This window comes from Anopheles gambiae, chromosome 3 (assembly GCF_943734735.2).
Source record: "Anopheles gambiae chromosome 3, idAnoGambNW_F1_1, whole genome shotgun sequence".
Classification (NCBI taxonomy): Eukaryota; Metazoa; Arthropoda; class Insecta; order Diptera; family Culicidae; genus Anopheles; species Anopheles gambiae.
Genome location: NC_064602.1, coordinates 35,925,980 through 35,940,619, shown reverse-complemented (window position 1 = coordinate 35,940,619; position 14,640 = coordinate 35,925,980). Strand labels below are relative to the sequence as shown.

Here is a 14,640-nt window from a genome sequence, read left to right as displayed (position 1 = left end):
ACCATTAAATCAACGCTACCCACGCGTTCGCTTGCACAAACATCCCTTGGTCGCACTAACTTACTGGCCAATTATTCTGGGCCACCAACTCCAGCCCGACCAACTTCCGACCGAAGCGAACTAAACGTGATGTAACTTGCCCCATTCCCGACGTGATGCTTCCCCAAGGGATGATGGGTGTTTTAAAATTAACACCGACGTGAGATGCATTCGGCCAACCCGCACTCTCAACCAAATTATTATTGCCCATTCCGTACGGTTGCCGTGTCACTGGTGCTGTGTTGAACATGTGCATCACATGGTTGTCCTACAAAGCTGTACAATGTTTATCTTCCCTCTCCCCACCCATCTCAGATTCGAGAGCAAAACACAGTCACAGATTGTGGTGAAGGTGAACAGTGTTCTTCGTCGGCTCTCTTGACCATTGCTTTCATGTTACGGTTAACTGGGGGAGGGGCCTGGAAGGCACTTTTGGGAAGGGAAAAGCGCGAGCGCGACATTTGATCATTCTTCGTGAAATTTAATTCAATTGATTGTTGCCACCCGTTCCGTCCGTTCGAAAGGGAAGCTGATCTCTCAGTGTGGTATTAGAATGATCGACGAAAACACACACAAAAAGGGCAAACGACACACTTAACCGAGTAGATTGTGATTGCATTTTTTATATGATCAGGGTGGTCGGCTGTGCTGTGCACGTTTGGTGGGTTTTAAAAATATGATGTCAGCTTGCATCATCGCACCACGTGCGGAGGAGGTGACTTTGCTCATCTGTCATAGAAGAGCTGGAAGAGCGGGGATCGGGGAAATGGAGGGGGGGGGGAAAGGGAAGGGTAAACATTCAGGTCATCTGTTCAGCGGTCGGCTTTCCATGCACTTTTCAGTCCCGGGACGGTTCCATTTGACCGTGCTGCTAGTTGGTGGTTTGGCGGTGGTGGTGATGGTATGATATGGTCGTTGCATTTCCACAGCAAACCTCAAAGTAGCGAAAATTTACGACCCATCGAGGGAATAGGCCTGTAGTCTTTGAAGTGATGAAAGGCACTTTTACAGGCCGCTGTGCCGCACGGCGAGCCGAGGACCGTTTTTGAGACAAAACGAGATGTTAATTCATTAATAATCTTGAAGGTTTGAGGGTAATGGGAATAGAATGAGAAGTACAAGGGTTTTTTTTTAAATGAAAACGATTAATCATCTTTAGAGAAGCTGTTGAAAGGATGGAAATGTGGTGGCTTGTTTCGATATAATGATTACATTTTGTTGTAAAACATTTATTTTAAAGCAAAAACGCTACTGACACATTTAAAAAGACATCCTTTTCAACCTACTTATTTTGAAAAAAAAAAAAAAAAATGGTTAAAATTGGTTTTGGATGATCAAACATTGGCTAATACCTTCTTGAGCATTAAAAAGTGTTTCAAATAAACGGAAAACGTAAATTCAAATAAAAATGGTCACGAGTGCAATTTTAGGGAATAATTATCTCATAAATAATTTCATTGTATCATCCTTAACATCATTTCCCTCACAAAACCCCCACAAAACAACCAAATTACATAAACGGTACACTCTGCCACGGTCTGACGGCGTAACAAACGATGATCCCTGCCGAGCAGCTGCATCTGGTCAGGTTGATTTTGGCGCAAGACCCCCGAAATTCCCGCCGCTCGGAATGCATGAAACGCCTCAAGTACCCTTACAGGGCAGTAGACGCAGCACCGCCGGGGAGGTTAAGCGATCGTTTGAGAGCACCAAGAGCAGCATGTCTGGCTCGGTGAATACCACAGACAGATCGAGCAGATGTGTGTGATCACTTGTGTTCGTGCGATTTGCCTTCATTTGGACTTTCCTCGGCGCGCGCGGTTCGCTGTCTTATCAAACAGACTTTCTTTCCCTAAAAATAGCAAGTGCTGGGTGGCCGTGGGTGGTGCACGCCACCGATGGTGATCTATATTTAAATGGGACGATCGACTATCGTTTCTTCTCGCTTCTTGTTCATTTCCTTTTTTTTTGCTTCTATTTCCTCGACCTTCTTACTGGTTAATCGTTCACTGCCACGATGAATGGGTGGCGATCGCGGTCGCGATCGCGCCAATAAATAAACACACGGCCCGCGATAAAGATAGCAATTGCCTTCCGAAAATAGGGCTGTTGCGTGCGAAATGTGTGTGACGTGATCGTTACATTACTTTATTTTGTCGCCAATTTACAATTATGTCAGCCCGGTACGGTATTATAAGTAAGTGTCCCGGTACGCTTTCGTGCTCCAATTTATCTGTCCAATATGCTGTACGATTTAAGCCCAAATTTATGACCTCGCTGTTGCCAGCTGTCTTTTGCGGTTAAATCTTTTGCACCATTTTATGAAAATAAACGCACAGCAATAAAAGCAAACCACCGCCAGCATTTTTAATTGCCGCTGGTACACAAATCCGTGCCGACATCTCAAATGCAAAAAGCGTGTGTGCACCGAACGGAAGCAGCCAACCGATTTACATATGGTGTGTGTGTGTCCAGATCAGTGCTCGCATTGGTTTGCGCGATCGGACCACTTCGGGCAGTGCAAACGGTCCAGCAGCACACACGCGGGGTGTGTGTGTCGTAAAATAGAACGGAAGACGTAAACAATTTGCCGAACATTCGATTTCTGGGCGATCGTGCACACTTGTGCGTGTGGGTGGGTTTTCTTGAGCCAAATTTCCCCTAGCACCGAAAAAAGCACCAAGTAGTGCCAAAAAAGAAGAAGCATATTTTCCGATACAAAATCGTGCATACTCTGCATGTCGTTTCGTTTCGTGGAGGCGCCTGGTGGTGTGATATAAATTAATCATGGTTGGAAGATTTTCTTTTTTAAAACTCTTGCCAGTTTTAATGAGCACCGAAATGCATCTCAATGTTTATTCTTTTTTTGCTGCCCTGTGTGGTGAAGATGATTTCATCGATGTTTTTAATTTTCTGCTTACAAAGAGAAAAAAACTGGTCAAAAAAGTGTAAAATTAATTAAAACACACCCAGGGTATGACGTTAAAGGGCAAAAAGCGAGGGGGAAAAGATTTATTAAAACCACCCAATTTGTTTTTCTTTTTTTTTACTCACGGCGCCAGACATACGTGCAAAGTTGAGTTTACAAACTAAAAGTCACTTTATGCAAACCCGGCGCTGATGAATCTTGCTATTTATTTTGACAATCGCGCGCATTGGCCGCACTGCATCGGTGGCGGATTTTATGAAGCTTCCTTTTTTTCCCTTTCGAAAATTGTTTCACAACACCCTTGATGCAACATGGCAGCGCAAGCACAAGCTTAAAACGGGGAGCAAATCACATCACAAGACATTACAGCAGTTGAAAAAACGTTTGACCATTAATTTGATAGAATGACTGCCTGCCGAGATTAAGCATTCCTTCGGTGCCAGTTTAATAGCGAGCTTGACAAAACAACTCACCAGAGCGCCCCGTCGCAACAACGTTCGCTAACCACGGGATAATCCTTTTGCTTTTATTTCTGTACTGGCGGGTTGAGTTGTGGGTAAAAAAGAAAACCCAAAAACAACCATAAGGCGATAATAATTGACCCCCACAGAACGACGCATGTTTCTTAGACGGAATCCCACCTATCAAGCTGCAAGCTGTGGGGTTAGGGGCAGCGCGCACCATTTGGCACGTTTCAGTAATTTTATGTGTCTGAATTAGAGGCTCGTGTTCGTGTTGGGAGAGGAGGAATTGAGACTGTTTGCTCCATTTCCACACACACACGCGCGATGCCATGCAAAATTGTAAAGTGTCCATACAACCGAGCACGAAATTGTGTTTAACTCTGCGTTTAAGTGACCGCGGGTTGGAATCGGAAGAATTAACTTTATGACATCTTTTTTTACGGTCGGTGCCGTGCGGGGTGGGGGGAATAAGATTAGAAAAGGGAAGTGGAAGGTCATACAACAGCTTGAATTTCTGTTGTGAGCAATTTATTAGAGCAAAAGCAAAAAAAGGATCAAAAACAAGGACAAGAAACAGAAGGTTAGCTAGAAACATGAGTTTTCTCTCCCGATGGTACACGACATACATCTTTGTCAACGTCAAAAAATCGTACGTGTGCGTGTGTGTATGTGCGTGTTTGTCCCACTTACGCTTTCTCTAAAGTTGTCAGCAAAATAAAATAAATCTAGTGTCAAGTCTGTTAATTTATGACAGTCAGCATCAGTCTCCGGTTCTGACTGATGCGGCACGGCACGGCAGTTTTTGGGGGAGTTTGGGATTAATATTTTACCGACCATGATGATGATGGCCGTTGACGACTAGCACGCATCCACACACATCAGTAGTGACCACCACCTGTCAGAGCTTCCTTTCGAATGGAATGAATCTTTCCCATATGTTCAATCGATCACCAGCAATGCGCGTCCACGATTTGCCACGACACAGTGCTCATGCTACCCCATCCTATCGCTTTCGCTTGGTTATTAATATATTTTTGCTACATTTTGCTGTGTATTAATTTTTCTCTACAATGTATTACTTCCCTCCGGCGTCGACGTTAGAAATGATTAGTTCCGCTCGTGCCAGCAACATCTGAAACAGTGTGTGTCTTGACAGTGTGAAATAATTTGCGTCCGCTGAACGTCTGTGTGTCTGCCGTCTTCGCGGAAAGTGTGTTCTTAGTGCTCCCTTTTGCGTTTTTTCTTGCCTAACGTTTGAGTGAGTTTGTGTGAGTGTTCTTTGTGGGGCAAAGGGAAAAAACAGTGAGGAAGCACACAAGAGCATCTAGCAAGTGAAAGAAAAAGGAAGAAAGCTGAAGGAAAGTCACACGCGCGAGTGCTGTAACAATGTCTGGACCGCCGAATATTAACAACAATCAACTTCCATCCTCCAGCGGTGGTGGTGGTGGTCCGGGTAGTGGTAGAGGGTGGTTACGCACACCTCCACCAACGTACTTCCGGTCGCCCTCGCCATGGGTACCGCCCGGTTCGGCCGCTCCACGGCAAAACTCGCCCGTAACGGCAGGTTCGTCGGCTGGCGGACCGGCCCGCGGACCGAGCGAGTTTGTCTACCAGCATCCAAGCTCCGGGGGATTGCCGCCGTACGGTGGACCGGGAGGTGCTGCTGCCAGTAGCACTACCACCCACCAGCAGCAGTACACCACGCAAACGACAACGTACCGCGCAACGACAGCAACGCCGGCCGCTGCCACTGCTCCCGCCCAGGAGTATCAGTTCCAGCGTCCGATCCCGTCGGCCATGACACCGACTCACTTTGTGGCTTCGGCCACCCACTATCGGCCCGTTTCGCCGGCTGCGGTCGCACCCCAGCCCTACCCGCAGTACAGTGCGCCGACCATGTCGCCCGTGTCGTCCCTGCATCGTTCGATGACGCCGCACAGCGTCGCGAGCGGTGGTTACGGACCTCCGGTTGATTTCCACCATTCGGTTATGGGGCCACAGCAGCAGGTGCGACCGGGCTCGACCCAGAGCTCGGTGTACGGGGGCATGACGTACCATTACGGGCCAGCGGCTGGACCGTCCAGTCATCATCCGGCGCAGTCGCAGTACGTGATCTACGATTACGGCGGCGAGATGGGACCGTCGACGGCGGAAATCATTGCGGCCCAGTCGCAGGACTACGTGGACGAGAAGCTGGCCGAATATCAGGCCACTATTATGCTGCTGCAAGGTGAGCGTTTGATGACGGTTGTTGTTTATTTGTTTGTTTTTTTGCGTATCGAAGTACGTCAGGGGTAGTGGTGGGAGCTCGAGAATCGGAACTACCCGATTTTGATTCTGGAATCCAATTCCGATATTGGAATCCATACCAGTTACGATTTAGGAACCAATTCCGATTCCGGATCCGATTCCGGATCTAATTCCGTATCCGATTCCGGATCCGATTCCAGATCTAATTCCGGAGCCAATTCCAGAACAAATTCCTGAGCTGATTATGTAGCCGACTACAACTCCGGAATCGTTTGCGAAATAAGAATTGGCTCCGAAATCAGGATCAGTTCTGGATTTGAACTCAGAAGTTCCAGAATCGAAATCAGTCCCAGAATATCCCTGAGTATAGATCGTTTACAAGTACATTTGGATTCTTGGCGGCTATCAATACAATCGTTGCAGTATAGGACCCAAACGCCTATTAGAGAATTCTAGAGAGAATGTCGAATCCGACTCCGGAGCCGATTCTGATTCCAGAACCAATATCGATTTCGTAGCCGATTTCCATTTCGGAACCAATTCTGAGGCCTGAAGCCAGACTTACTATTCGATTACGATTCCCAAGCCAATTCAGATTCCAGAACCTATTTTGATTTCGGAGTCGATTTCGATTCCGGAGCCAATTCTGATCGCAGAGCAAATGCCAGAAATTGAATCGAGACCTATTATCCGGTTTCGGAGCCAATTCCAGAATCGATTCCGGAAAAATATTTCAAACTTACTATCCGGAAACAATTCTAGACAACTTTGAAGCTAGCCGAAAGCAATTTTGAAGAAAAATTATTTTTGCCCATCACTAGTCGGTGAGGATCAAGCAAATTCTTAAAAATATCTCCAAGGTTCTTCCAAGGTATATCTCCGTATATTGTGAGGAATTGCTATAGCTTTTCCAGCAAATCGACATTCTAGGACATCTTGTATACCTCCTATAGAGCACTCTGAAACATATTTTTCAATATTGCTACATTTATTATCCAAGCATTGACATCATTTGCGACTCATCTCGTCGATCACAGCCGCAGGAAAAATGGGGCGGGGAAATTGTGGTTAGAAATTTCGAGTCTGCTGTCCATCAACCAGTCACAGCAGCTGTCAGCGGGCAGAGCTTTGCTTAACTGTTGCGTTTTGTTGCGCGCCACCAATAGAATACAACCCGATCGGTCAAGGACGGTGTGACAAGCGCCGGTGTGTGGTGGGAGTAAGAAGTGATGGGAGTACCGGGCAGGGTTGTTATAATTTTTAAAGCAAGCAAACAAGATCAGTTTTTAACACCACCACTCGGCCGGTCAGTGTTGATTGTGCGTTGAAATTTCAATGTCACAGCCAATTCTCGAAGCAAGGAGAAGAGTTACTATTTTCGTGCACTACAACAGAGCAACAGATATTATATTCCACCGGTGGGGTATTGCACAACGAGCTAGTAATTGCTTGCACCGACGAGTAATGGATGGAAACGTGCCGGTCGGAGTTTTATGTGTGGTTCGTTTGAGTTCTATTCAGGCGAATCACACGGGTGACCGAAACGGTCAAACGGTTGCTAATTGAGTTTTGCGCAGCAAACACAAGAACACTGCATTTGCAATTTAAGTTACATCTTCTGACGCCTAACTCCGTGACTCCCTGTGGCATGAATGGGCCTTCATGGTGCTTTCCGTACCCGTGTCGTCTAAGCGGTGATCTCAACCGTTGCGTTTGAGGGTTTTTTGTTTGTTTCGGCGTACTGATCGTTTGCTCATTGCCATCAACACACATGTGCAGCGCAGATGAGGCGATGCAGCCCGAAGCGAATGTAATCTTTGCCGCTGGAAGCATGTTTTGCTGCTACGGGTTGGAATGGCCTTTCGGATGACCTATTGGGCCGAGCTGACATCATCAAGACACGGCACGGCTCAAAATAGCACTGCTATGAGCCGCACAGCTTTGCTATCGACCGCAAACGGGTTGATGATAGGAGGGTAACAGATTGTTTGTGCTGTGATTTTTTGAAGATGTTTTCTAATCAAAACGGAAGTAAAAATCTCACCCAAAGCTGAGCTCATGCTTTTGATAAGCCGAGATTGCAAATGAACTGGTAAAAACATATTGAGTGTGATTATTTCTTCACACACTTCGCTTACCTCTAAATCTCAAAATCCACGTCAAAACATGCAATGAAGTAATAATTTAACAGCAGACCATAAATCCCAACACCCAGCTTGGCACCCGAGTGTGTTTGCGCTGCCCTTACACCGCGCGTCTAATGTTTGTGCGAAAGAGATGGCAGCAGGCCGTCGGTTTTTGGGACAAAAGTAGGTCACAGCATTAAAAACTTCACGCAGGCGATGATAGTACCACCAACCAAAGTAAAACGAATAAAAAAGTAAAAAGACCATTGATGACGACACAGCACAACGAGGGGACGACGACACACGTTTTGGGGGCGAGAGAGGAGGGGGTTGGTTGTTTTCCTTTTTGCCAAGGGGTAGTCGCTGCGCACCCTGTTGCGTCGTCATGGCTGCAATGCGCGGCGTAAGTGTTTGCGTGTGTGTTTGTGAATGAAAGCGAAAGTAAACAGAAAACACGCGTACGCTCGGCATTCGGGGTTTTGTTGTATTTTGAAGCCGAAGTTTGAAAACCGGCAAAAGAGAGAGAGATAATGAGGGATGGTGAGAGAAAGAGAGAATAATCGATTGTTGGAGAGACAACTGCGCACAGAGAGACTGGGCGAGCGAGAGAGAGCGTGTGTGTTGCGTTGCGTGAGACGGAAATCTACCCTCCTGCAACCCTTATTCTGCGTGCGCTGTTGCAGGGGTGGCTGTATTTGTTTTTGATGGTTTGGTAGTAAAATTGTTAGTGAACTTTATAAAGATTTTTAAATACCTAATTTTAAATCGAGAATAGCTTAAAGTAGTTAAATAAAAGTTTCAAATAACTGTTAAATTGAACGATGCAAAATTGATTTTTATTAATTAGGTTTTTTTAAATTTCTATCAAATTTAGAGATTTTCAGAAGATTGTTCAAATGCACTTTTTAATAAGCAACCATAACGGATACAGTGTAGATGTAAAGCTGTAAATGATGTAATTTTTTGAAAAAGAAAATAGTATATTAGTGCTGCAATCAACATTTTGTATACTTTTAGGCGCTCTGTAAGGTCTATCAAGGAGATTTCAATGCGCTGAAAGCAAAAAACCGTAATGAAAAACTCGATTTCTAGCATGGATGACACATGTTTTTAAAGAAAAAGTAGTGTTATTAGTATAAATTTGTGTAAAAAATCTGACAATTGTACTTTTTTACATTCGAAATTAGAAAACCCAGGCCAAAAATTTTGAAGAAATTTCAAATCATCGGTCACAGGCATCCCCTGCACTTTTGTCGTTTTGTTGTGATCGTCCCCTTCGCTCCAGCAAATTGCTGCGTATATTTTTTGTGTGTGCGATTCTCTCCATTCTGCTCTACCTTCCCCTCTATTGCGCGTCTTCACACACCGCGCTTGTGAATGCCCAAACTCTTACCCTTGGTGGTACCGTCATGCGTAATGGGCACTTGGCTGCGTTTGTGTCTGCCAGTGTGTGGTGAACGCGACCAAACAGCAGAAAGCTGTCAAGTGAAAAGTTATTCCAAAACGACGCAAGTGCTCTGCCAATGCTGCAATCCGATACTGGAAGAAAAGTGTTCCACATTCTGGCATTAAAAGCAAAAAGGGCATCATAGATTAACCGATGCATTGTGTGATTGCAATCGAAGGCAGGTGTAGGTGGTTGATGTGAGCAATGCTAAGTGTGCTAAGGTGAACCAGTGTACACGTTCCAGTTTCGAGAAAATGTCACGATAGTTGCGGTCGGAAACGAAATATATCGAACATCGAGAGTGTTTGTCGGCCTCGTTTGTTGATACGACAACGTAGCTAATGTGTTTGTGGATTGGATTACGTCAGTGTCGATTGGATCAAATCACCTATAATAAATGTGATCCAGACGAGTGTCATCTTTGGTAGCAAATAAGCCGGTTTTGCTACATCCGGGAATGGGGGAAAAATAGTAACAAAAGGAAACACTGCAAAGAACGTCGCGACAGTCGCGTTTGCTACCCAGCTTCTAATGGTATCGACAAATAGTGGGGTAAAGAAACGCTTCACTGCCGCAGTCGGATGTGTGAAACAGCGAGGAGGAACTTCAACGAAACATGGAAGCCCACGTCCGGCGGGGACGGATTTTCTTCTGAGCACGTAGCTTTATCAGCAGAGGAACGTAATCTGCAATGCATCAACGCCGTTCTGCTGCGATGTGAAGTCCATTGTCGGCCTCGTCTGTAAGAGCAAAAGCGGCCTCAGTCCAGCTGCGCTCCAGTCGCATGGGAAATAGCTCAAACTCATCTACAATTGACCGTGAAAGGAGTGGAGGAGAGTAGGTTTTTTAACTAACCTTGATGCTTGGTGGGGTTTTTTTTTGAGAGTGGGGTGAAGTGCTCCATAATTCCATAGCAATGCTGGTGTGCGTATTAATTGAAAGAATACGCGAAAGAGTGAGCGAGAGAGGGAAGAGCATTTTGTTATGATGTCGTACTATTGTCAAGGACAACTTTACGATCGTAAAATTGCTGTAAAGCGGACAGAGTCCACAGCGAACCCCGTAGGGGCAAGAAATCGGAACGAAGGTTTAATAGGCGACGAACCTGGTTTTCGCTGAAATGTGTTTGGCGAGCGACACACGATGATGTCATACTTTCGAGCGATATATTGGAATTCCAGCTTCCAGGTTGAATAGTCTCCAAGACGCCGCACCATGCATACCTAAGTAAGGCACACGGTGAACTCCAAAGCCCGTGCGGTTACGCGTATTTCGTGGAAGATGATGTTCCACGAGCTTTTCTTGCACATCGTCTCACACCAGGTTTTCTCGTTGCGTGATAATCTTGCTGAGCAAAAGAGTGAAGAGGGGGGAAACAAGCCCTCCACTACGACCCGTTGTGCATTGTGTTTGGCTGCGTAGTGCTATGCGACACGCACACACACACACAGACTTGAGTATCTCGCCAGACGTCAGCTTATCCAACAGTGTGCCCTCGGCCTTCGGGGTTCGTTAACGGGTGGCGCTGGGCAGTCAGTGGTCCTCCCTCTCCGTCCCCAAGAGAGCGCACCAAGCAACTGGAACGACTGCTCTCAGCCGGGGTGGACGCGTTAGGTTTCGCTCAACCGCCATCGAAGACGGTTCGCAGTACGGCGTCGCGTTCGCGTCCATTCCATTCCGTTTGTTGTTTGGTCATTTCGAAATTTCGAACAAAAAAGTCCACCGTGTGTAGCATAAGTTTGGAGTTTTGTGGTGGTTGTCCCGTGCCAGTTGTTCTCTCCGTACGTTTGTAGTAGTGCCCTTTCCTTTGGGTCATTTCCGGTAGTAGTCCGACGCCAGTTCGGTGGGGCAGTCCGGCGGCAGTTATTGATTTTCGAGTTGAGCACGTTTTATTTTTTTATTTTTTGGTTGAGCTTAATTAAAACCATTCCGTACGAGTTTTGTGTGTGGGTTGGAGGGGCTTTTTCGCTGCAGTAAAGACCAGCAGCTAGAGGAAGGGGTAAAACCAGCAGCTCTGCATACACTACAACAAGTGGCCGATGGGAAAGACAGTATTGCTCTTTGTGTGGTGTGAAATTTGCATGGCAACATAAATTAACATAAATTCGATTATCTAACCCCGCTAGCGCGCAGTGTGGCATGAATGTGTTTTAAATGTGTGTGTGTGTGTTTCTGTCCGATGTGGCAAACAAAGGTCGTGTGGCTTTAACGTGTGTTCAGTATTGTTATTGTTGTTGTTGTTGAGTAGTTGTTAAGAAAGAGAAGACTCAAAAGTACGTCCCAAAAAAGTGCTTTAAATTACTAATCCACTGCCACGCGTAACGCAATGGAAAATGGATCGCCAGCGATGTAATGCTCCGCCCGGCAGTTCCGGCCGACCAACGGATGATACGAAACGACGCAAACTGTCACCGGGGCGCAATGTTCCCGCAGAGCAGGGCCGTTCATCCGACGAGGACGACGAAGACAGCAATGCGGCACTCAGCACGCATCATTACCGCGAGGAAAAGATTCTCTCCGTGACGGCCCACTCGGGGACGCACATTTCGCCTGCCCGGCGTCCCAAGCCGGGGCCGGCTTTTACCTCCACACCGCGGGCGGGCGGGGAGGAGCAGGGTAGCCCTGGCGGGTCGGAGGCAAGATCTAACAGCCCGGCCTGGTACAGTGCCTACCGGAGCCAGATGGTGCACCGGATGATGGATGGCAAGCGACAGTATAACAGCAGCCTGAACGAGTACGATATTCATATTCTCGAGAAGCGAGGTAAGCGTTAGGATGGAGCTAGTGAGTTACTGAAGAAAGAGTTACGCCGGGTAAGGAAATCAATATCCGGATAAGTACCGAAAGGCATGCACAGATACTGCATGGCTCTCCCCGTGGCTTTCGACTAATCCAATAAGACGTTTGAAGGGTAACACACATTGCGCGAACATGGAAAGGGTTTTTGCATCGACACGCCTTAACCAACAAAACTAACTTCACTCTTCACGTGGGGCCCTTTCGAAGGGCACTCGAGAGCCCCTAAGCCTCGCGCCCCCGATTGCACATCGCGTTGGAACCGGTATCTGCCGGCTTCGCGAGCAAAAAACACGCTAAAAAGCCGGTTCGCGATGGCTGTTTGCAGCAGCAGCAGCACACATATAACTGATTTTGTGTGGTTTTGGTGGCTTTTGTGTCGGAGGTTTGTGCAGTGCGCCCTCCGCACAGACACCGCAACTCTTCGCACCATGCATCTTGCGATCGTAAAAAGCCACATTTTTTTACAACGCCACAACGCGAATGTGTAGCTCCGTTTTGTTCACCTAGCGAACTAAGGAAGAAAAAGCTGTTCAGAGTTTACTTTCCTTGTGCGTGAGGCGTCGGCGTTTTTGCAGAGGGCCCAGCGAGACGTTACTTGCCAGCTCCAGTCAGGGCTGTGCGCGTCGCATTTGATGGTTATCGATCGTGAAGGAGTGGGAGTAGAGTAGAGTAGTCTCATAAATCCCGGTATGTTTATCGCGCACCCCGGCCCGTATCGAGTGTAGGCGCGTGGTAGGTGTGGTACTTCACGAATCACCCCGTCCCGGAGATAGGGGGCGCTCATCGTGCTAGAAGAAAATTATTAGCAAAAACCTTCCGCCCGTGGGAGGGCACTGTAGATAGGGGATGGATGGGTGTGTCTCGCTCCAGCTGGAAGAGGTTTGGGTGTAGTGGGTTTTGCTTTTTGGTTAAGATATTGCTACTGTTGTGTTTCGGGTTTTTTTGCTGATATCTTTCGCATATCAACACATTTGGTGCACATTCTCGGTCGCGAGCAGTCGATAAGAATATCAAACGTACGAGTGAAGGAACAAACAAAAAATGGAACCGGTTTCTTAGCGACAGGCACAGCCCCCCGTGTAAGGTTGTAAACATGTATGTTAATGGTTAAAATAAACGAGATAAAATGCACTTTTTTGGTGTAGTAGGGTCTAAAGAAATGGTTGGGAATCGAATTTGGAAAGCCCGAAACTGGATCTGGAACTGGGAGTGGGTTGGATCGAAATTAAAGGAGACACATACGCTCTTTTCCCATTTGCTGCCGATTGCGGTTAACCAGACTCTAAAGAAAAAGTTCAAGATATTTTGGAATTGTTTTTGACACTTTCTGGAATTGAAAATAGCTAAAATGCGTTCATTATCAACACCTTTCGTTAGACTTTGTTGGAACATTCAGCAATAAGGAGCAAATATTTGATTAATAATAGTATTAATTATTATTTTTAATTATTTGTAATCAAATATTTGCTCCTAATTGCTTAATGAAAATAATGAAAAAACAAAGTGATAAGCGAAAGGGACTACACATGAAGTATAAATCAACGCGAGAAAAAAAAACTAAATTATGTTATATAAAGAGCGATAGACTTGACATCGTGCTCTTGAAAAAGTGAATATTTATTGCGACAAAGTAAAAGGGCAAATGTTTCTATTTTTGTTTTCATTTTTTTTATTGCACGAAACCCTACAAGATCACCCTCCCAACCACACACTCACATGACAGCGAGGGCAACCTGTAACACGATCATTTTTGCATTTTTATTAACCACGTGGTGATCTCACACAGAAGCAGTCGCCGGCACACTGGCGACCGCTTCTCAATCGCTTTGCAGTGCAATGACGTCGATGAGGTGAGGAATGGGGCGAGGCTACTACTGTATGTATGCATGTAACTACTTTTACAATACCCCATCACCAGCATGCGCTAGTTAGTCACGTGTTTCATCAGTTCAATGCTAATCGATTGTGTCGGGAGGCGCTATTGCGGTAGAAATATCCATAAAGGCAAATGCACACAAACAGTATGGCAATACTTTGTAGATTTATCGTTTCGAGTATGAAGGAGGAGTTTGACGATATTCATCGGAACTGTTTGCAAAATGATTAACAAATATATATGGCCGCCTGTGGGAGTATTGTGAGTGAAGAGCACTTTCAAGCGCAAACCACAAATGATGCAATGTTTTGCGGGACAAAACAAAAAAAAACACTCAATAAACCCAAACAATCAGTACCTTGTGGGCAGAGCAAACCAAACTAAAACTAATTCCCAACAATTAAAGCAAATTGGGCAGGGCACAAACTTGGCGCAAACATGCGAACCGAGCTCTAATCGTGCCCAAAAGCCGGCGCCATCAATTCGCTTGGTGTACACGGCACAAATCCAGCACAAAACACGGAGATATGCTACTACAGGCGGTCCCCGAGATACACGGTACCTCTTATACGCGGATTCGGAGATACGCGGTTTTCTAAATTTGACAATTCTTTGAGCAAATTGTACTGATTTGACACATCAATTGCAAATTGCCAAATAATTTCCGTTTTGATCGAATGTTAAAAACTATTTCAAAAGGTTTAAAACAG

General features: G+C 46.0%; 1 protein-coding gene across 7 annotated transcripts in view; it reads left to right on the top strand.

Annotated features, from left to right (window-relative positions):
- Positions 1-14,640, top strand: part of LOC1271352 (muscle-specific protein 300 kDa) — an 85,138-nt gene that overhangs the window by 3,684 nt on the left and 66,814 nt on the right. For 6 of the 7 annotated variants that reach the window (XM_061656727.1, XM_061656731.1, XM_061656728.1 and 3 more), the window contains exon 2: positions 4,534-5,662. In XM_061656727.1, coding sequence (XP_061512711.1) covers positions 4,819-5,662 — 844 coding nt within the window. In that variant the 5' untranslated portion in view covers positions 4,534-4,818. Of the gene's footprint in view, positions 1-4,533; positions 5,663-10,878; positions 12,019-14,640 lie in introns of those variants that run through there. The other variant, XM_061656730.1, reaches the window with a different exon arrangement.